The following is a 22,974-nucleotide window of genomic DNA, read 5'->3' as shown; positions in this document are numbered from 1 at the left end:
AGTGGGTGCTTAGGATGAGTTTCATTAAATTCCTTCCTTACATGACGAGGGGAGAGACACATGTAAGTAGGTCATTCCATTTTTTCTGAGATAGGGTCTTGCTCCATCATCCGGGCTGGAAAGCAGTGGTGTAATCTCGACTCACTGCAACCTCCACCTCCTGGGTTCAAGCAATTCTCCTGCTTCAGCCTCCCAAGTCATGGGGATTACAGGCATCTGCCACCATGTCTGGCTAATTTTTGTATTTTTAGGAGAGACAGGGTTTCACCATGTTGGCCAGGCTGATCTCAGACTCCTGACCTCAAGTGATCTGCCCACCTTGGCCTCCCAAAGTGCTGGGATTACAGGCATGAGTCACCATGCCCAGCCAGTCATTTCAATACAGTGGGACAAGTCCCGTGGCAGAGATAGGCTCAGGATGTTCTGCCAGCAGGTGTGGGGATACTCAGTCCATCTGTAAGTGTAGATATGTGTGTATGCTAAGGTGTGTGTGTGTGTCAGGGGAAGGTCATTGAAAGCCTCTTGGAAGTAATAGGGCCAGGAGACAGAGAAATACTGGGTAGAAAAGGATGGGGTTCCTGGCAAGACCTCCACCCTCAAGTCTGGACCCATGGCCCAATGTAAGAACTATTCTTGTTTTCCCACCTGAATGCTGCCTTTTGGCCTGCCCCACCCCCTGTGCCCATGAGAACTGCAAACCCCAGACTCAGGGCACGTGTGCGCACATGCGCGCATACACACACACACACAGAAGAGAGAAGAGAGAAGAGAGAAGCGTCCGAACATCCAGAGGAGAAGCAGCTGTACATCAGAGACTATGGTCAGAGAGGAGTTCGATTAGGGATGGCCAGACTCCAGGGGAAGATTATCGTCCCACTGCACCCCCTTTCCAGCTCCCTTTCCCTCTGAGAGCCACTTCCACTGCTCAACAAAGTCCTCCACATTAACTAGCTTTTGATTTGCTTGTGCGACCTGATTTTTCCTGGACACCTGACAAGAACTTGGGTACCAAGAGGGTAGAGTGTAAAAGGCTGTCACCTGACCCTCCACTGAGCTAGTTAACACCTAGCCATCCATGGATAGCAAATGCTAAAAGAGCACTGATTGTAACACACGTCTTCTGGGGCTCCGAGGATCACAGACACCCCCTCTTGGATGGCAGAGCTAAAAGAGCATTGTAACACACTTGGACACTGCTGTGGGGCAACACAAACTCACCTTGCTCCTGCCAGAGAGGAGCAACTGGCCAGTTCCAGTGTTCCTTTGTGCCTGTACCCACACCCATTTGCTTGTGTGCTCACTCCTGTAAAGGATTGAGCATGGCGGCCGAGTAAATGAGCTACTCCCTTCGCCAGTCCCTTAAGGGATCAAGGGAGCTCTCCCATCTCAGAAGGATGATGACCAAGCTGTGTTATTAAAATAAAATAGAATTACCTAGGTAGAAGAGGGGGAAGGGTATTTCAGGCCAGGGAGCAAGGGAGTAAGAAATGGCATGATGAGTTTGGGGAATTGCAAGTAGTTCATTGTTGTCGGAATGTAAAATTTGAGGCAGGGAATGAGATGGATAGAAACCTGTTCATGGAGGGCCTTGGACGCCATGCCAAGGAGCTGGGAATTCCTCCCTATGTTGAAATACATGCATGTCTTTTATATATCAATAAAATACTCTAAATATTTATTATTACTTGTTGAAACTCTGGAAATCATGGTTGTTTCATAGACTGCAACCACAGAATTGAGCCAACTATTAACTTAATTATCAGTTGCTGTTGAGCACAAGATCTTTGGTTTCAGTGTCTGATTTCACATGGTCTTCAGAGTACCCAGAACCTTAATCAATCATTTCACAAAAGATTGACGGCACTCACTGCACAGGAGGACAGTTTAGTTGACTGAGTTTAAATCCATCACCACTGTTGGAAAACAACTAAGAATGAGTTGACCTGCAGCATCTTTGGGTACCTAAGATATCCCATCACTGTCATTTTATAAGAGGCAGGAACAGGCCAATTCACATAAAATGTATTTCTTGCATTTGCGTTAAAGAAGAGAACAAGAGAGGGTAGGAGTATGGTGATTTGATCTTGTGAGTAGTAGTTGTTATATACTCATATAGTTACGAGTATTTATGAGTTATTTATGAGTATGATATTATTTGTCATATATGGTTATTTTACTTTGACTTCTGAGTCTTTTTTCCTTGAATGATTCTTTGTTTCCTCAAATGCTAGACAAAACCGCTAGTTATTGAGTAAAAGCTTAGTGAAAGGGACTGGAAATAAAGGAATTCAGAAGAGAGAGGCTCAAAGGGGGAAGACCTCCTTCCTTTATTAAAAAGAAGTAATTCTGTTTTTAAGCACAAAATAAGATCTAAATATAAAAATTGTTTGTGAGAAAGGTACATTCTTTGTAGGAAGGAGGGCCAGTGTTCCCTGTTGGTGTCACCACAACTCATTTATTTATACCCTTTTACTTATTTTTCCCCAGACATAAAACTTTTTCCTGTAATCATCCATAATGGAATTCCAGGAAGATGTGTTAAATATATTGCTATAGTTTACAATTGTCATCTGTAATGTTTTATTTAGCTGATTTTCTTTTTTTCACTGCTCCCTGTACAACACAGAACACCATATGCCGTTGTCCCTGTCAGGAAGCAAAGGTTTCCCTGGCCTGTGCCTGTGCCTGTGTTTATGCCACAGAGGAGCTGTGGTCCAGTGCCATCTTTTATTGATAGGGCCAGCAAAGGAGAAATCTAATGAAATTATCAAAGCTTTGAATTAATTATGAACTGGAATAGGAGAGCTAAGCTCTCTGGAGCCAAGGATCTCATTACCCATTCACTCTCATTGCATCCTCTTCTGGAGCAGAAGGCATTTTCAGCTACAGCTCTTAGCCTGGCTTTGGACTTTATTCAAACTTACTAAACTGATACCCTCTTTTTACTACAGTGTGGCTGCTAATGTCCATGATGATTAATTTAATTCTGCTCTGGATGTGCAGGAGATGTAAATAGGTTCTCTCTACCCCTTTTATTATTTTTTCTTTCTTACTTTCTTTTTATCAAATTGGATGTTATATAAGTTGTTTCCTTTTGGGTAATGTGAGAAGCTTGCAGGACTCTGGCATAGCTTCACTGAATATAGTGATTAAATTAAAATTAAGAGCTATGTTACATCTACTGTGTATTCCGTGGATATTTAGGTAAGCAGAAAGTCAAATATTTCTTCTTTGAATTTTGAACACCAATTTGGAACTTTTCTTGCTTTTCTTTACCTTAGAATTAATGGTACAGCAATAACTTTCCTGGTCTTAACAGCATTGTTCATATTTCTAATGTGTGATGTATAGAAACAGATCTTACCTTGTGATTGTAGCTCTTAAGACTGTGTCACTGACAGGGAGCAATTAATGTTTGTCTTACAATTCTGTTTTTCCTTCTCCCAGTAATATATGTTTTTTAATAAATAAATCAACCTCTGATTGTTTTAAATTTAGTAGGAAAATCAATAACAACGTGGTCTCAATTTAGCATTGTCAGTGATTCTTTTGGTACTGTCATATAGGTTCAAGGCATGACAAGTGTTTTCTGCCTGTTTTTGAGACCCATTATTTATGAATTCCTAAGCTGCAGCTCATCTGTCTCAGTGAACTATAGGCCACTGGCAATTTTGGAAGCAATGACTAACTTTGCTTTATAGAGTCAATGTTTTAAGGTTTTGAATAGTGGGGGAAGGGAGAATGATAATCTTTGCCTTTATTATTCCTATTTACTTTCAATGAGTTTTTTTCCCCCTATTTATTTTCTTTACAGGCAGCTGCAATATTTAATTCAGCCTTTGGAAGTTTTTTGGTAAGTAAACATGGTTTAACTTGTCTATTACAACTTTTGCTGTGATATTGTTTATATGAAAGATTTAGTGAAAGCTGGATTTCTTTTACTTTTTGGTTAAATATAAAAGTTGTTGAATCTTTTCATGTGCCAGTATCCATACCCTGAAGAAAATTAGTTAATAAATAAATCAAATGTTCTCTTACAATACGTTTCGGAGGCTTGGGTTTTAATATTCCATTTAATGAATTCAAGGAATCAATTAAAACACTGTGTCTCCTTATAGAGGTTATGTCAATATATTGATCATTTAATGAGGTCTTTTAGATTATTATTATTTTGTGTCATGGGACTAAGGATTTTGAAAAGGAAACACGACCCAGCTGGTCAGAAAGGGAATGCTAATTTACTTGTTGACATGCCATTTATTTTGTACATTTCACTGTCAAAGAAACTACTGGCTTGGATGCTTCTGAGAAATCTATGTGAAAGAAAATTTGAAAGGAAGATATGACTAATGAGTAATTTGCAAGTAAATGTATCTATCTATCTATATATATATATAAAGATTCAAAAGTAGTTCAGCTTTCATAAGTAGAACCAATATAAGGATGTTGTTTTAGCATTTTTAATCTTTATTTTAAAATAAATGATGTAACAGAGACTTGATTTGTGCTATGAAAGATTGAGAAACTAAGTTTTCTGTTAATTTAAAATTTTTTGTGCCTTAAAACTTTGTTAAATTCCTGAAGTAAATTAGAATATTATATTTTGGGGGGCATAACTCATTAGCAGGTATGTAGTGCAGTGATTTACAAATAATTGAGAGTAAAATAAGTGATATATAAACTAGTTCATGAGTCTAGGTAAAATATCAATTACCTCTGTTTAAAATGCTGTGTTAAATATTATTGTTTGTATTTAAATGTATTTAAAACTTTTAAACATGTTGTTACATAGTGTTAATTCTACATAGTGCTACACAGCTTTTAGTGTCACATAGCCTTACAGAGTTTTTAATGATGTAGCATCTGCAAAAAATATGCATAGCCTATATCTTATTTTTATAGAGCCAGTAATGTTTTTTGCAATGCTGTATTATTTCTGGGTTTTAGACAATAAAGTCTGTTTAACAAAAATAATCTTTTGGATTGCTTAGTTTAGACTCAGTAATATTTTAAGTCATTATTTCATGTGTCCAAGTATCATTCTATATATTGTCACAATTGTTTAATAGAATAATATCTGTAAAATATGAACTTTCTGGAAGCCAATTTTGGTACATGATTTGGCACCATACACCTCCACTATCAAAACATAGCTTCTTAAGTTGGATCTCTTAGTCTTTCAGATGTCTAGACTTTGAGAAAAGAAAGTTGACACAATTTTATCTGAGTGACTGAAACAAAATACATGATTCCTTTGTTAGAGAACAAGCTTACTAAGTATAGTGTGAGACATGCACTGACTATATGAACGTATCATATTTGTTTTACCAGGCCCACTTGTTTGGTAAGGTCTAGTAAAGTACAACTTGTGCTCGTGGTTCTTTGGGATTTGTGTTATGCTCTTTCACTCCTAAGAAGCTGTGTATTCTCACTTCTTAGTCTTTTGCTCTTTTTCTTTTCTTCGCTTTTTTTTCTTACCCTAATTCAGTTAATCGATCAAAAGTATTTATTGATTTCCTGCTACACAGAGGTAGTTTTCTAGTGTCTGTGAAGAATGCAAAGAAATATAAGGTGGGTCCCACTAGGTTGTGGAGATGACATGTAGAAAAAGAAGTGCAATGTAAAAGTTAACAAGCCATATGAAAGATATTACTAGAGATATATGATTGTCAAATAAATGGCACAGACAATATGCACTCTGAATTCACAGGTCTGACAGAAGTGATTGCTCTGAGCTGGGCCTTGAGGTATGGGCAGGACTTAACTGGTAAAGGAGAGGAGAGGAAATGGCATGAGCAATAGCAAAAAGGCAGAAGTGTTGTTTTACTTTTTTTATTCCCGTTCCTTCCCCTGCTTTTTCTTTCACAAAGTTGAAAATTACCAGAGAGAGTTCGAGAGTGAAAATTATGATTAGGTATGTTTTGCTCCAGTGTTGTAAGAGAAATAATTCTATATCTTTTTTTCCTCTCTTCACCATAGTTACAACAGCCTAGGATTATGAAACATGTATAAACTGTATCAGTTAGAATTAGGTTTGGCTTAACAGAAAAAAAAATAATAATAGTGACTTACACAAGATTAAGATTTATTTTTCCATTATATAACATTTGGAGGGAGCTGTCCAAATATGGTATAGTGGCTTCATGGTCTCATCATGGGCCAAGACTCTATCTCTGTCCTCCACCATCTGCAGCATGCAGTTTTCTTCCTCAAGGCTGCCTCATGATCCAAGATAGCTGCTGGAGCCCCAGCCAGAACGTCTGGATAGCAAGGTAAAGTAGTGAGAATAGAAAAAAGAGCTCCCTACTCCAGCCTGGGTGAAAGAGCAAGACTCTGTCTCAAAAAAAAAAAAAAAAACAGAAAAAGGAAAAAGAAAAAAAACTCTTTTGGAGTCTTCTTTCTTTGAACAGCATTCCTGGAATTCCACCACAATACTAGCACTTCTTATTGTAGAACTCAGTCATGTGATCACTCCTAGCCACTGAAGTTGGGAAATATGGCAATTTACTGAGAGCTGAAAATTAGATTTCTGTTGCTAAGAAAGAAGAGGAAAATAGATATTGAGACAGCTACTACATTCTACATATGAACAATGTACAACAATTATTAAAGATTTGAAGAAAGACGTTCATCTCAGTTAAATGACATGAGAAGGCTTCAGGGAGAAATTGGTGCTTGAGTTGGGATTAGGAAGAAGATTTATTTTACAGGAGTGAAATTCCAAATTGTAAACTTTATATTTTTATTTTATTATTCTTAAAGGATGGTACTTGTTACAGCTATTTGGGAATTTTCTCTATAAATGGAAAATATCCACCTGTTCTTAAAATTTAGGATTATGAGTAGTGGTATGGTTTCTGGAGCCAGACTGGGTTTAAATTCTTACTTGACTGAATACTAGCCTAACTATGTAAGCTTCTCTATATATTAAATGAGGCAATGATAGTGCCTAACCTGTGGACTTGTGGGATAAATTATATAAACTGTTTATATGATGTGATAAGAAATAACTTTGAGCTAAATGTTAGATCTAGGTTTTTGTCCAAGCTCTGCCCTGAATTTTTATGTGTGTGTGACTATGGATATCCATGAAATAAGGAAATTGGTTATCTCTGACTAAGCCCTGCAAGATCTAAAATACCCTGATCCATTGATTATTCTCTGATTATGAGTGACCATTCCTGTGGTACAAACATAATAGAATCGGCAAAGGGTATTTATTTCAGATTACCTTAAATCTTTGAATGAAAGGCTTTTATTAGAAGAGTATTTGAAGAAAGAACTCTGAGAGCATTTTTGTTGATTTTCAGGCATCTGGGTATACTAAATAAAATGCTGTACATATTTATAGCTAGTTTAATAATGTCCCAGGTCTAATTTGAACAGTCTTTTTAGGAACTAATTATTATAGAAAGCTGTTTTTGTTGTTTTTGTTATTGTTTTTAATGTAGCTAGGTGGGTAATAACTAATGATAGGTGAATTCAATTTATATAGATTTGAGACTAAGAAAATATTTTAAAATCATGCCATGGAGGATTGCTTTAAGTTAAGAAGTTAATGTCATTATCTCCTCCTCTCATTTAAATCGTTCAGTTTATAATAATTGTGGAACATAGTAAGTGATTTGAGATTTCTCTCTTAATGAGATTTTAATAAAATTTGATAGTAAAGCACCCTGAATAACTAAAATGCTATTAAAATTTATGTATATACATGTATATAGTTCTACTTCAAGTTCAGGCAACTCACATGTTGCTCCTCATCAGAAGGTGTTGGTTTTTTAAAAATAGATACTGACATCTTTTGGGAAAATTCTAATTGAAATTTTTTTTCTTGAATTTCAAAAGATTCAGTTGTGTTGAAAACAAATTCCCCAAACTAAATTTATATCATTTAATTTGTTAGAACTTAGCATTTTTGATTTGGAGGCTGAATTCAGTGTTTCCATGTCTCTAAGAATTATAGGTTAAAGTTTAAAAGGAACGTTTAGAACTTTGCTATTTTTAGACTCCTCAGCCTATTTTATTATTTTTGGTAACTCCTAATCTTAAAGGGAAATGCTAATGAATGACAAACTGATCATGCCAAACTGAGTTTTTAATAGTGATATTATAAACATTAGAACAATTCATGGCAACATAGATGTGCTAATAAGAATTTCAGAAACATCATCAGAGTCAGAAAGTTAAGTCATCCTTGTAAATTCAAAACATCTAGCCTAAAAAAGATCTATATGAGTCAGTTTACTTTCTAAATCTTTTCATTTAAAGTGTCAAGAAATGGGTTTCTTTCACATAATTCTTCTCTTTTAAAATACACGTTGCTGGAACTAGCAGAAGCTATTCTAAGATGAACAATTTTCTTTTCATGCCAGATCAAAGGTGAAAAGGAACTCCTTGCCTTGGGGTGAAAAACTAGCCAGTTTGTATTTTCTTCCCTTACCCAATTGTTCTGTCTTCCCTCTGCTTTGGCTGGTTCCCCGTTACTACCCTGCTTTGTAGAAAAATTTGAATAGTTAACTGATGTTATTATAGCTGCTGAAAGAAAAGAAATCCCAAACACGAATGCCATGTTTTAATAATAATAACTTGCATGTTTATCACCTTCTTGTAATTTTTCCTTTCCTGTACAATGATACATGCCTATTTTATTGTTTTTGGTGACTCCTGATCTTAAAAGGAAACTCTAGTGAATGACAAAGATCATCATGCCAAATAGAGTTTCCAACTATGTTATAAAACATTAGAGAAATTCATGGTAACATAAATGTAAGAATTTCTGAAATATTTAGAATGGTTAAAGAGGAAACACCATTATCTTTGTTACTCATTGATTGCTGTGGAACAATGCTTTTTAAAAATTAGATCAAGAATCTCAAATATTAAACAAAGAGGCTTAAAGGTGGTACTAGATAAGATTCAGTTGTTAATTTGGTTTGCTTTCACCTAAGTCTAGGATATATTTAGTTTATGGTTTATGGGGTCTCTTATTTTGTAAAGTATTGAAGACTATGCTGAATTTGTGTGTGTGTGCATGTGCTTAATTTTCTTAAAATCTTAATCAACCCAAATTGTTCACTTGGTATCCTAGTTTTACCTCAAAAGTTCATGGCTTGTTTATAAAAAAGTTTTTATTTTCATTAAACTTAAATGCCAGAACAAACGACTTAATATTTAAGCAGTATCAGTACCGTCTTATAGATGCTGTTTCAAGTTCATCTTTTAGTGGGAAGAACTGGATAAAACCAAGAGTTTAAATGGCCCATCCTGGGTGTTAAAATAAATAACTGTGTTCAGATGAATGGAAGTTGGTTTCCACCTTTGCACAATGCAACCCATCATCGTGCTATGCATTTCATTTGATCATCACCTGTTTGAGCAAGTGAACATCATAAGAGCTGGATTGCTGAGAACAGACTACTTTTGTTTTAAAAATACCATTGGTTCAATTAGCAGGTAGCACAATATAGGAAAATAGGATAGAAAATCAGTACACATATACTCAGAGTCCATTAGATTCAAGGCATTTTTCAAGATACTGAAGCAAATACACAAAACATAAATATGGGAAAAATAATAATAAAATATTTAAGAAAGAGAGAAGACAGGAATGAAAACTGTCTCCAATGCAGTGCTTTCCAGCATTCAGGCATCATTTTAGCTTTTGCCATGTCAGCATACTGTTTGTTAAATAAGACTCACATTTTCAATTTAAATTTATTTCAAGCCAAAACTTTACATCAACACTATAAATAAAGAACTATCTTGTCGTGAATAGAAGGTAACTGAAATTAAGTCAGTGGAAAAAAAAGCTACTATTAATTTGTAGCTAACCTCTGCTGCTATTCAAGGCTCTGAATCTGATGCCTGCCCTTCTTTTGATAAAAGGTGAAATTAGCACCAGCACCAAACAAAGCACTTTCTCCTTCTCCAATCCAAAGGATTGAGAGTTGAAAAGACAGTAAGTTTCATTACTAATTCTCTGTGCACATGTCCTTTGAGTCATCTTGTTTTCATTTACACTTTGGGAAACACCGTTCTCTGAGGTCACTTCTCAATCACGCCATCAAAGAAATGAATTAAAATTATTTGGAGAAGTCAAATGAAGAAACTCCTAGAATCAGGGACTCTGGCAGCCTAAACATGTTTGCGTTTCTTTCACTAGATCATTTTTTACATAACACCTCTCTAGAAAAACAGTGGTATGTGTGCCAAAGTGACAAACATATTTGCAGAGTTAAAAATATGCCATAATGCTCCAGTCAGGAAGACCCAGTGATAGCTGCATGTGGGTTTGTTTTTAAAACAAACTCTTATCTGAAGTACAATCATTGTAAATAAAAAATGGTCTTTGTTACTTAATAAAAATGTATAGAATCTGTACCTATTCTATTTTAGCAGCATAATGTTCTATGCTGTCTGGCAGGACTTGTGTGGCAAGTAAATGCATTAGTCACAGTGATCATTTTTCTTGCAAATTTGTGACACAGATTTAATTATAGGAATGACCAGCAACTTACAAATCTAATTTTGGTGGAGGCTGAGGCAACTTTTTTTTTTATTTTAATAATGATGGATTTTTTTAAAGCAATGATTTCATTACCGTTTAAAGAAATCTACTAGTATAGAACTAGCCAATTGACGGGAGTTATTTTATTACCCTTTTAACAAATGCCATGTACTTTCATTTTAATTTTTATTAATTTTTAAAACATCATCAGTCCCAAACTGGGAAAGTATTTGCTGCTATACCCATTTGAGTAAAATAAATAAATATAAATTATTCTGGTTCAGGAGGTTTGTAAAGGACCTCCTAAGAAAGATGATCCTAGCAGTTGTTTAAAATAAAAATTAAATTTCCTTAATTTGAATCCAGCATACTACAGAACTGCTTAGTTTATGGTCTTTAGTAGGAGATGCTTATTAACTACTAATTGATGATAATGTGGCAAATAGTTCTTATTTCTTTGTTTCTTTTTCCTTCAAACTAAAAACTTTGTATGGTTAATCTATTTGTTGAGCTAATATTTTGGGGGTCTGGCATAATGGTATGGTGAGCCAAACGATTAAGGGTCTTGCCTTCATTTACATTACAGATTCTTAAAGTGAGAATATCAAATCCTAATTGGGTGTGTGTGTGGCGGGGAGAGACTGTTGGAGTAAACAGTGTTAAATATTTTCTTAGAACTTTTTAAAAGTTTTGTTCCATTATTAATATACCTCATTATCAGACCCCACTACCATTCCAAATAAATCTGGCCATGTGGAGAGAAGCAGGAGGAAAATAGAGGATGGATAAACTGTATAAACTTGGTTCTATCAACCAAAGATAATCTTCCGTTTAATTGTTGGTCCCTGCAGTGAAAGCAGTGTTAGACCTCCAAACTTCATCATGGACTCAGGATTTCAAGTAAACATTTAGCATTTCTAAAAAACAATAGTCTGTATTATTGGAAATGGCAGATTTTAGTTTGAAATTTAAAAAATCATTTTTTAAGCCTAGATTTACTGGATGTTGCTGTTTGATCTTATATTGACTTTTAAAATGAAACATTTGTGGACTTCCTACTATATGCTCAGCTCTGGGCCAGCTTCTAGAACTGAAAAAATAATTTAAAAATATGATTCTTGCCCTCAATTTGCTTAAAATTCTTGAATTTAAATGCTGTTTTTCCTAGTGTGATGGCACAGACATCCTAATTCTGAATTTCCTCCAGGTAACTACACCATACAGTTTCAGAAACACTTATTTTACTATAAAACTTCAAGTAGGCGAGCGCAGTGGCTCACGCCTATAATCCCAGGACTTTGGGAGGCCAAGGCTAGTGGATCACGAGGTCAGGAGTTTGAGACCAGCCTGAACAACATGGTGAAACCCTGTCTCTACTAAAAATACAAAAATTAGCCAGGCATGGTGTCACAGGCCTATAATCCCAGCTACTCAGGAGGCTAAGGCAGGAGAATCGCTTGGACCCGGGAGGCGAAGGTTGCGGTGAGCAGAGGTGGTGCCACTGCACTCTAGCCTGGGTGACAGAGCAAGACTCCATCTCAAAACAAAAACAAAAAACAAAAACAAAACAACTTCAAATAATACAGGTGGCTATCTCAATTATTACTTTTAAAACTGCCACTTTTTTTACAACTCCAAAGAAAACTGAATTTTTATCATGAGGTTTGTATCTACCAATTTAGATGTTTTGAAAGTGCAATTTGTCAGATACCAGATTCAATTTTTAAATATACCAAAAGCTGACTTAGAAAGATACTTTACCATGTCCGCTTGGTGGGGACAATGTGTTAAAAAATAACTTTCAAAAAACTACTGTAATTTTAATATGTTTATTATAGAATGTATGAAAAATACAGATAGACTCACCTAGCTATAATGAATCAGCATTTTGGTTTATGTCCTGTGCATTATATAGATGTAGTTACAAAAGTGGTATATATTGTGTAGTCAATCTTATTTTCTGCCTTCTCCCTTTATGTATGTGAGTATTTTCTCATATTCTTATTTCTACTCTGACAACTTGCTTTTGTTTTATATAATGCATAATATAATCTATAATTTTTTTGGATAGAGTATTCTTTCACTATTATTTTTGGAGAATACTCACCACCTAGAAAGTTTCTTCTTGCCCTTTGGAGTCAGTCCTCTCCCTTATCCTCAGTCTCTGGCAGCCACAGAATTTTTTCCTTTCTCTATACTTTTGCCTTTTTCTAGAAAGTCATCTAAATGGAATCACACAATATATGCTTTTTGAGTACAGTTTCTATCACTTAGCATACACTTTTGTGATTCATCTATGTTGTATATATCAGTAGTTAATTTCTTTTTATTGCTAAGTAGTATTACATTGTTCATAAATTTACCAGTTGATGAACTTCTGGTTGTTTCCTGGATGATAATTATAAATAGAGTTGCTATAAATATTTGTGTACAGGTTCTTATATAGATATATATGTTTTTGTTTCTCTTGGGGAAATATCTATGCTGAGTCATATAGTGAGTATATTTTAACATTATAAGTAACCACCAAACTCTTTCCCAAAGTGATTGTACCATTTTACATTCCCAGCAGGAATGTATAAGTAGTCCAGTTACTCCACAACCTTGCCATCCCTTGACATTCGCAATATTTTTTATTTTAGCCATTCTAATAGGTGTGTGGTCGTATGTCATCAAAGCTTTAATTTGTATTTCCCTAGCTGCTAATGATGTTGGAAATTTTTTTTTGTGTGCTTATTTGCCACCTGTGTATCTTTTTTGGTGGCCTGTGTATTCAAATCTCTTGCCCATGTTATTTATTAGGTTGTTTTCTTATAATTAGGTGCAAGTTTTTAAGTTTGTTTTGGACACCAGTCATTTATCAGATGTATGTTTTATAAGTGATTTTTTCCCAGTCTGTAGCTCATCTTTTCATTTTCTTACCAGTAACTTTCAAATAGCAGAAGTTCAAAATTTTTGATAAATCTAGTTTGTCTTTTTTTTTTCTTTTGTGACTCAGGTTTTTTGTATCCTATATAAGAAATACTTGTTTGTTACAAAGATTTTTCTCCTATGTTTTCTTCTGTAAGTTTTAGTTTTTGTTTTTACATTTAGTCTTATGACCCATTTTGGATTAATGTTTGTGTATAGTTTAGTGTACTGTTTGATGTTCATTACTTTGCGTATGGGTTCTAGAGTTGTAAGGTTTTTGTGTCTGTCACATTTGTCCATTTTTTCCTTTATGGATTTTTTCATTGCCTTTATACGTATGAAATTTTTTCCTATCACAATGTCAGGTAAAAATTCATGTGTATTTTCTTTTAGTTTTATAAAGATGAATATTTAATACTGTTGAAAAGCAAAGCCCATCATATGGGGTTTTATAAAAAGAAATAATAGATTGAAAGTGCTTCACCTGATTATGGTATCACTGGTTAAAGAAGTCAATTTCTGTTTATTGCATTCCCCATGGTGATTTTTTTGCCCTGTAAATTGAGCCTCATAGTGTTATTCTTACATCTACATAGTGATATATATGCCTGTCCCTGAAAATAATTGGATCAGTATTCATGACTGCTAAAAATTGTTTTTCTATCTTAGGATATCACACATGACATTAATGCAATTACTTAAGATAAAATTGTTTATTCAAAATATGAAATGGGGATGGAAATAAAAGAATAAGGGAAAATTATTAGAAACCTCATTTTTATATCAATTTGATTTACAAATGTTCACACAAATTAATGGTAAAATATTCTTATTTGGAGGACTATGAACCAAGGTGAATAACTTTCTTAGTGTAATTTAAGATAATGGAGGACTTTAAAAAAACAAAATTCATAATCTTAAGAGCCTTGATAAACTTGATTTTAACTTTTGGTAATTGAACGAACTGTACTGATCAGGGGAAAAAAATTCTACTTGGTATTTTGGAAATTAGAGTCAAAGCACCACAAATCTTCTAGACTATGAGTAACTGGAGTAACTAGTGTTATCTCGAGTAACATTGATTCATATTCTGTGTGCCCAGGGATGGTTATACTCTGAGCTTACAGCTTTCTTTTTTGCTAGAACCCTACGCTTGTTTACTTTTCCTGAGTAGCTTTTTTTTTGGTGATATTTTTAATAAGTAGAATAATTAACAATGTTCTCTGTGTTTATAGTTTTACCTTATAACAGTAGTTGGTCTGTAGTTCAAGATTTATAGTTTGGTCTTTTATTATTCAGCCAAGTCTCTTGTAAGCAGTTATTTTCTTCAGGGTTCCTAGGTTTTCACTTGAAATCTTAAATTAATATTTTTATCCATTTATTTTGGAGCGATAATGTTTATAACATTATTTTGCTTTTGGTAATTTCCAAGAGCCAGGGCAATGATTCCTGTCTTCTTCGTTGTCATCCACACAGTATTGTAAGATAAAGTATTATCACATACTACTTTTTGTGTCATTCCTATGCCCTAATGCCTATAGTGGCTCTTAATTACCCACTACATAATTGGCCATTCAAGGATTCTCCCAGTGTGTCCCTATTGTCTCTCTCTCTCCCCGCCCACCCAGTGTCTTTCATTCCCATGTTAACTGTTGATCCACCCTTCTCTACCCTCTCTTCTTTATTAAATCCAGTTTATCTATTTTTTTTTCTTTTATGGCTCAGGTGTTTTGTATCCTATCTAAGAAATCCTTGCTTGTCGCAAAGATTTTTCCCGTATGTTTTCTTCTATAAGTTTTAGTTTTTGTTTTTACATTTAGTCTTATGACCCATTTTGAATGAATACTTTTGTATAGTTCGGTTTATTAGTTGTGGTTTGTTACTTTGCATATGGTTATAGAATTTTAAAGTTTGTATGTATGTCACATTTGTCCATTTGTTCCTTTATGGATTTTTTTCATTGCCTTTATACTTATAAAGCATCCTCCAACACTTGGACATTTTTCTGCTCCCACCTCTTTGCTTGCACTGTTCCCATCCATTCTATTATCCTAGATGTCCCTCAAAGCCTATCTCAAAAGCAGTTTCTCCAGCTTTCCTTTTATGGTTATTTAGCTTTTGGATTGAGTTTCCATCTAGATTGTAATGGGTCACTACAAATTGCAACTGGTTAGTGTAGTTAGTTTGAAATTCGGACCTTCTCTCCCATCTCTGGCACTTCCTATTCTTGTTAGCCTACTATTTTTCTTTTTATAAAATAATGTCTTCTAACATAGTATATAATTTATCATTTATTACATTAATTGACTGTCTTTCCCTTTCAAATGAAAGCTCCATGAAGGCAGGTGTTTGTTTTCTTTTGGTCGCTTCACTACTATATCTATTTTCAATATTTATAGTACTTGGCACAAAGTAAGCTTTCAAAAAATATTAAATGAATAGACAAAAGTCACCCAATGAATACTATTTTAATCTCTCTTCTTCATTTATATAAGATTGTAAAATATCTTGTATATCAGATGCACTTAAAATGTATGCTAATTATCGTAATTGTATGTTGAATTCGTTTGATAAAAAAATCCCATCTTTTTGTCGTCTGTTTTGACCATAATTGGTCATCTGTCTACCAAATTTTTCTTTTTCTATTTTTTTTTTTTTCTGAGACGGAGTCTCTCTCTGTCACCCAGGCTGGAGTACAGTGGTGTGATCTCAGCTCACTGCAACTTCCACCTCCTGGGTTCACACCATTCTCCTGCCTCAGCCTCCCAAGTAGCTGGGTCTACAGGCGCCCCCCACCATGCCTGGCTAATTTTTTGTATTTTTGGTAGAGATGGGATTTCACCATGTTAGCCAGGATGGTCTCAATCTCCTGACCTCGTGATCCACCCGCCTCGGCCTCCCAAAGTGCTGGGGTTACAGGCATGAGCCACCGCGCCGGGCCATCCAAATTTTTCTTTACCACGTTAAAATGATTTTAAATTCCAAGTTTTTAAATCTCAATAAAACTTGCTACAGCCGTAAGAAATTTGTATTGCCTTTTATTCACAGTGTTGATTTGGAATGGAAGTGGAAATTCATCCCCACATCTAAGTTTGATATTTAATAATTTATAAGACTTTTTTTCTACTAAAGAAGAAAAACCTGTGAAATAGATTAGGGCAGATTATTCATGTATAATAGGTTACCAAACCCATATGCTATTTTCATTGAAATAATTGATTTTAAATATCAGGAAGTTTTACATGAAAAATGGCTGCAACTGTGATTACTGCAAATATTTAAATAGCTAGAGATGTGTAAATAAAAGGATATAATAAGTGATTGCTATTGTACAGCATTGTAGAGAATGATTTCACTGTTGGTATTAAAGGAAAGCATTTTTTTTTTCATTAAAATTTATTTTTTAACTACTTGTGAAGTACATACTATAATCAAATTGACAAGTGAAAGTTAAATTTCTAGACAGTGCTTAAAAAGAAACTGTACAGTATCCTAAAGAAGAATTAAAAATATAAGTATGAAAAAGAACCAATTCAATAGTATATAAAAACTAGATCAAATCCATGTCTGAGAGGCATTAGAAACAAAAAGCCAAGGTGAGAATGACAAAACAGATAACTTGAACTTGCACTATCATATGACAGCAGATGCAAGCTAATGTGGTTTGCTCTTTAGAAGCATCGTGTTACAGCCCTCTGCACTTGAGTTCGGTGGGTTCATAATTCAGAATATTGCTTTGACTTTGGTCTTATCATCTTGTCAGAGGTTAAAATTTGTTAAATGAGATATAGAAAATGATAAAGATGTGACTTGGCCTGGAGGAGCTTTGGAGAGTGCTATCTATCTCCATGTAATGGAGAAGAGACAGACTTTGAAGAAACTAAAGGAAGAGTAGTTACTCAAATGATTTTTTTAATGGGAAGGTTGGTGTTTTTTATTTTGTTTTGTTTTTTGTTTGTTTGATTGTTTGTTTTTGAGTTAGGGTCTTGTTTCATTTCCCAAGCTGGAGTGCGGTGTGGTAGGATCACAGTTCACTGCAGCCTCAACCTCCCAGGCTCAAGCCATCCTCCCACCTCAGCCTCTCTAGTAGCTGGGACTACAGGCAGGCGCCACCATGCCCAGCTAATTTTTTTTTTTTTTAATTTTTTGTAGAGACTGATTCTCACTTTGTTGCCCAGGCTGGTTCTTGATCACCTGGGCTCAAGCAATTCTGCCTCAACCTCCTAAAGTGCTGGGATTACAGGTATGAGCCACTGCACTTGGCTCCATTTTCTAAGTAATAATCGGAAAAATACATTAACATCTGTGTTTTTGAGAACAGCCTAACAGAATACCTGATCAGTAGCTACCAAGGTATGCAAATGAAGAGCAGGACAGATTTGTCAATCTTTTCAATAATCAAAATCAGTAATAGGAAAGATTATTTCTAGTGTACCAAAGAAAGTAGGTTTATATGTTTCTTTTTCTCTTTTCTTCATTTATTTCTACCTTGTTAACTAAAGAGGAAACAATGAGTAGAGATCATGGAAACAATATGTAAACATAGAGGCCTCTACCTTTTGCCCTTTAATTCACAGATATTTTTCCTCAAAGATGGTTGAATCCTGATTCCATATCACTATATGTCTCTGTAGAATTTTGGATCTGTATCTTGTGTAGTTTCCAGCCAAACAACTGTTAAAGTCAAAAGGTTAAATTTCCAGCTTAAAAAAAATTGAATAAAAACTCCTACCAATGCAAACAAATGGTTAAAAAACAGTTTTAAGCATGTAACACTAGAAAACATCCAGATTAGGAAGAATACTTTTCTTTCTTTTGTGTGCGTGTGTCACCCAGGGTGATGTGCAGTGGCACCATCACAACTCACTGTAACTTCTGCCTCCCAGGCTCAAGTGATCCTCCCATCCCAACCTCCTGAGTAGCTGGAACCACAGGCATGCAACACCATGCCCAGCTATTTTTTTTTTTTTTTTTTTTAATTTTTTATAGAGACAGGGTTTTGTGTGTTGCCCAACCTGGTCTACAATCCTTAGTTCTGAAACAAATCTCCCATTATGTTTGGCTACTTTTTAGATTCCATCAACTTAGTGCCATAATCAGTAAGAATTTTCTAGAGACAGAAATAGCATACACTAATAAAAATCTCAGGTAACATTGTGCATCTTTGTCTTACTTTTCCTAATTGTCCCTGACCGTTCATTTCTCTATGAGACTGCTAAATAGTGAGTCACCAAAACATATGTTTTGTTATATGTTTATTTTGTTTGTTTGGTTGGTTTTTGAGACTGAGTCTCACTCTGTCACCCAGGCTGGAGTGCAGTGGCGCAATCTCGGCTCACTGCAACCTCCGCCTACTGGGTTCAAGCGATTCTCCTGCCTCAGCCTTCTGAGTAGCCGGGATTACAGGCATGCACCACCATGCCCAGCTAATTTTTGTATTTTTTAATAGAGACAAGTTTTCACTGTGTTAGCCAGAATGGTCTCCATCTCCTGACCTCGTGATCTGCCCACTTCAGCCTCCCAAAGTGCTGGGATTTCAGGTGAGCCACCGCACCCGGCCTGTTGTATGTTTTTAAAAATACAAACTAAAAGGAAACATTTTTCATCTTTTTATTTACTTATTTAATTTATTTTTTGTAGAGATGGGGTTTTGCTGTATTGTCTAGACTGGTCTTGAGTTCCTAAGCTCAAGTGATCCTTTCACCTTGGCCTCCCAAAGTGTTGGGATTACAGACGTGAGCCACAGCACCTGGCCTAAGTTTTTCTTCATAAAGGAGAGGTTGGGTGCCACATATTCCTTAAAGAAGTTTTTCTTTCTCTGCTAGAAATCACTCTTGATACCTCACAGATCTGAGAGCTCTTTCTTTAGCTTTGATGGTAGCATGATGTCGCTCGCTGAACTATTTCTAGTAATATTATTTTTTTCATTGTCTATTGGAATCATCCCACATTTTTAAGATCCTGAGCACCTCATTGTCAGGAAAAAGTGGCATATACTTTGAAAATTTGTGACGGTTCTGTTTAGAAACTGATTCTGTGGCTCCACTTTGCAGGAATAGACTCACATTAATCATACTCACATAATGATATTTTATACAGATTGCCAATTTACTAATTATGAATGGAAAAAATAATTTGAGAGACCTTTAGACACTTGGGTTGATGCACTCTCTTCATGGTTAAATTCACAAGAGAAAGTAGTTTACTAAGGAGTTTATTTGGTGAGAATGGGATTAGAGGAAGCAGAGGTAGGGAGGTAATTCTCAAGTGTGATTCTATCAGGCTGTTGGAAATGGATGTGTCTAGTTCCACTGCAAGAGTACATTGCCCTTGGAAACAGACATGTCCATCATTTGGACCAGGGAATCTTCTTTCCTACATAGTGCTTAGATAGGTATTCTTAATCATTGCTTTCAGGTTTTTTTCTCTATTTCCATTGCTGGCTGGTTTCCCCTTTTTTATTGACCCACCATACCTTAAAGTCCTGCTGACACTGACAGCATTCTCATATTTTAAGGTGATTTTGCATGTTTTTACTGTAAAGAATTTCTTTTATTTTCAAGTTCAGGAAGAGGGAGGTACTTTGGTATTTCCATTTTGTATCATCTATAGTTGCGCTGACCAATATGGTGGCCACAAGCCACATGTGGCTATTTAAAATTCAATTAATGAAAATTACATGAAGTTAAACTTTTCTATTCTTGAGTCGCACTAGCCACATTTTAGGTATCCAATGGCCACATGTGACTGGTGACTCCTGTATTGGACAGTGCAGAGTGTTGAACATTTTCATCATTGCTCTACTGGAGAGTGGTGGTGAAAGATATTTAATAGACAAAATATTTTGCAATTATATATTTGATTAGTTTAATCATAAACTATTTTGCGTTTTATACATTTTAATATAATTTGATATCTATTATTATATGTCTTTATTTTTGTATGTTTCTTTCAGCTAATAGTCCAACTTCCCATTCCAGTCTTCTCTAGTAAATTCAAAGGCAATCACATACACATGTTCCGCTTGTCAGGGATCTGTTGTTAGGATACTACTTAGTTAAGTATCCAGCACTTAAACATTTTTCTTACTGAAAAGTGCTCATGATTTTTATTTGCAGTTTTCCTTTAGTTTACTGAGAGGACTACTTACTTTAGGGTAATAGAACAAACCCTGGTGCACAGCCAAAACTTTTTTTAATGGTTAAATTACAATTTACATAATTTTAACATTTCATCATGGTAGATTGCTTTTCTTTTTCAACGCTATACTATTTTGACAAATTAATAACACTTTCAGAAATGCTGACACTGCCAGGAAAATAAATACAACTTCATATGTATAAGAAATTTTTTTTGGAAAACAGTATAATGTTGTAGCTAGAAATGCCTGAAAGTCAGTTCATTTTCAGAGTCTCAAATATGGTTTCATTTTTAACTCATGGCCTCTTCTGTTTTTTTTTTTTTTTTTTTTTTTTTGAGGCGGAGTCTCGCTCTGTCATCCAGGCTGGAGTGCAGTGGCCCGATCTTGGCTCACTGCAAACTCTGTCTCCTGGGTTCAAGACATTCTCCTACCTCAGCTTCCTGAGTAGCTGGGATTACGGGCGGCTGTCACCACACCCAGCTAATTTTTGCATTTTTATAGAAATGGGGTCTCACCACTTTGGCCAGGCTGGTCTCTAACTCCTGACCTCAGGCGGTCCACCCACCTTGGCTTCCCAAAGTCCTGGGTTTACAAGCGTGAGTCACTGCGCCTGGCCCTTCTTCTGTATTTAACAATGGTTCTCAGACAAGAATGGTGGCTCACACTTAAAATCCCAGCATTTTGGGAGGTTGAGGCAAGTGGATCATTGGAGCCTAGAATTTTGAGACCAGCTTGGGCAACACAGCAAGACCCTGTCTCTACAAAAACTTAAAAAATTAGCCTTGTTAACTTTCTGTCTCGTTGATCTGTCTAATGTTGACAGTGGAGTGTTGAAGTCTCCCATTATTATTGTATGGGAGTCTAAGACTCTTTGTAAGTCTCTAAGGACTTGCTTTATGAATCTGGGTGCTCCTGTATTGGGTGCATATATATTTAGGATAGTTAGCTCTTCCTGTTGAATTGATCCCTTTACCATTATGTAATGGCCTTCTTTGTCTCTTTTGATCTTTGATGGTTTAAAGTCTGTTTTATCAGAGACAAGGATTGCAACCCCTGCTTTTTTTTGTTCTCCATTTGCTTGGTAGATCTTCCTCCATCCCTTTATTTTGAGCCTATGTATGTCTCTGCATGTGAGATGGGTCTCCTGAATACAGCAGACTGATGGGTCTTGACTCTATCCAGTTTGCCAGTCTGTGTCTTTTAATTGGAGCATTTAGTCCATTTACATTTAAAGTTAATATTGTTATGTGTGAACTTGATCCTGCCATTATGATATTAACTGGTTATTTTGCTCGTTATTTGATGCAGTTATTTCCTAGCCTCGATGGTCTTTACATTTTGGCATGTTTTTGCAATGGCTGGTACCAGTTGTTCCTTTCCATGTTTAGGGCTTCCTTCAGGGTCTCTTGTAAGGCAGGCCTGGTGGTGACAAAATCTCTAAGCATTTGCTTATCTATAAAGGATTTTATTTCTCCTTCACTTATGAAACTTAGTTTGGCTGGATATGAAATTCTGGGTTGAAAATTCTTTTCTTTAAGAACGTTGAATATTGGCCCCCACTCTCTTCTGGCTTGTAGAGTTTCTGCCGAGAGATCTGCTGTTAGTCTGATGGGCTTCCCTTTGTGGGTAACCCGACCTTTCTCTCTGGCTGCCCTTAAGATTTTTTCCTTCATTTCAACTTTGTTGAATCTGGCAATTATGTGTCTTGGAGTTGCTCTTCTGGAGGAGTATCTTTGTGGCATTCTCTGTATTTCCTGAATTTGAATGTTGGCCTGCCCTACAAGGTTGGGGAAGTTCTCCTGGATGATATCCTGAAGAGTGTTTTCCAACTTGGTTCCATTTTCCCCCTCACTTTCAGGCACCCCAATTAGATGAAGATTTGGTCTTTTTACATAATCCTATACTTCTTGTAGGCTTTGTTCATTTCTTTTTCTTCTTTTTTCTTTTGGTTTCTCTTCTCGCTTCGTTTCATTCATTTGATCCTCAATCGCTGATACTCTTTCTTCCAGTTGATCGAGTCAGTTACTGAAGCTTGTGCATCTGTCACATATTTCTCGTGTCATGGTTTTCATCTCTGTCATTTCATTTATGACTTGTCTGCATTAATTATTCTGTCAATTCTTCCACTCTTTCTTCAAGATTTTTAGTTTCTTTGCACTGGGTACGTAATTCCTCCTTTAGCTCTGAGAAGTTTGATGGACTGAAGCCTTCTTCTCTCATCTCGTCAAAGTCATTCTCTGACCAGCTTCGATCCGTTGCTGGCGATGAGCTGCGCTCCTTTGCAGGGGGAGATGCGCTCTTATTTTTTGAATTTCCAGCTTTTCTGCCCTGCTTTTTCCCCATCTTTGTGGTTTTATCTGCCTCTGGTCTTTGACGATGGTGACACACTGATGGGGTTTTGGTATAGGTGTCC

At 35.7% G+C, this 22,974-nt stretch overlaps 1 protein-coding gene across 5 annotated transcripts in view; it reads left to right on the top strand.

Annotated features, from left to right (window-relative positions):
- SLC10A7 (solute carrier family 10 member 7) overlaps positions 1–22,974 on the top strand; it is a 261,442-nt gene that overhangs the window by 78,137 nt on the left and 160,331 nt on the right. For 4 of the 5 annotated variants that reach the window (XM_010361375.2, XM_010361368.2, XM_030922599.1 and 1 more), the window contains one exon: positions 3,815–3,853. In XM_010361375.2, the coding sequence (XP_010359677.1) occupies positions 3,815–3,853 (39 nt within the window). Of the gene's footprint in view, positions 1–3,814; positions 4,972–22,974 lie in introns of those variants that run through there. The other variant, XM_030922612.1, reaches the window with a different exon arrangement.

This window comes from Rhinopithecus roxellana, chromosome 2, assembly GCF_007565055.1.
Source record: "Rhinopithecus roxellana isolate Shanxi Qingling chromosome 2, ASM756505v1, whole genome shotgun sequence".
Lineage (NCBI taxonomy): Eukaryota > Metazoa > Chordata > Mammalia > Primates > Cercopithecidae > Rhinopithecus > Rhinopithecus roxellana.
Note: the sequence above shows the minus strand (reverse complement) of the source record. Positions and strands in the feature narration are given on the sequence as shown.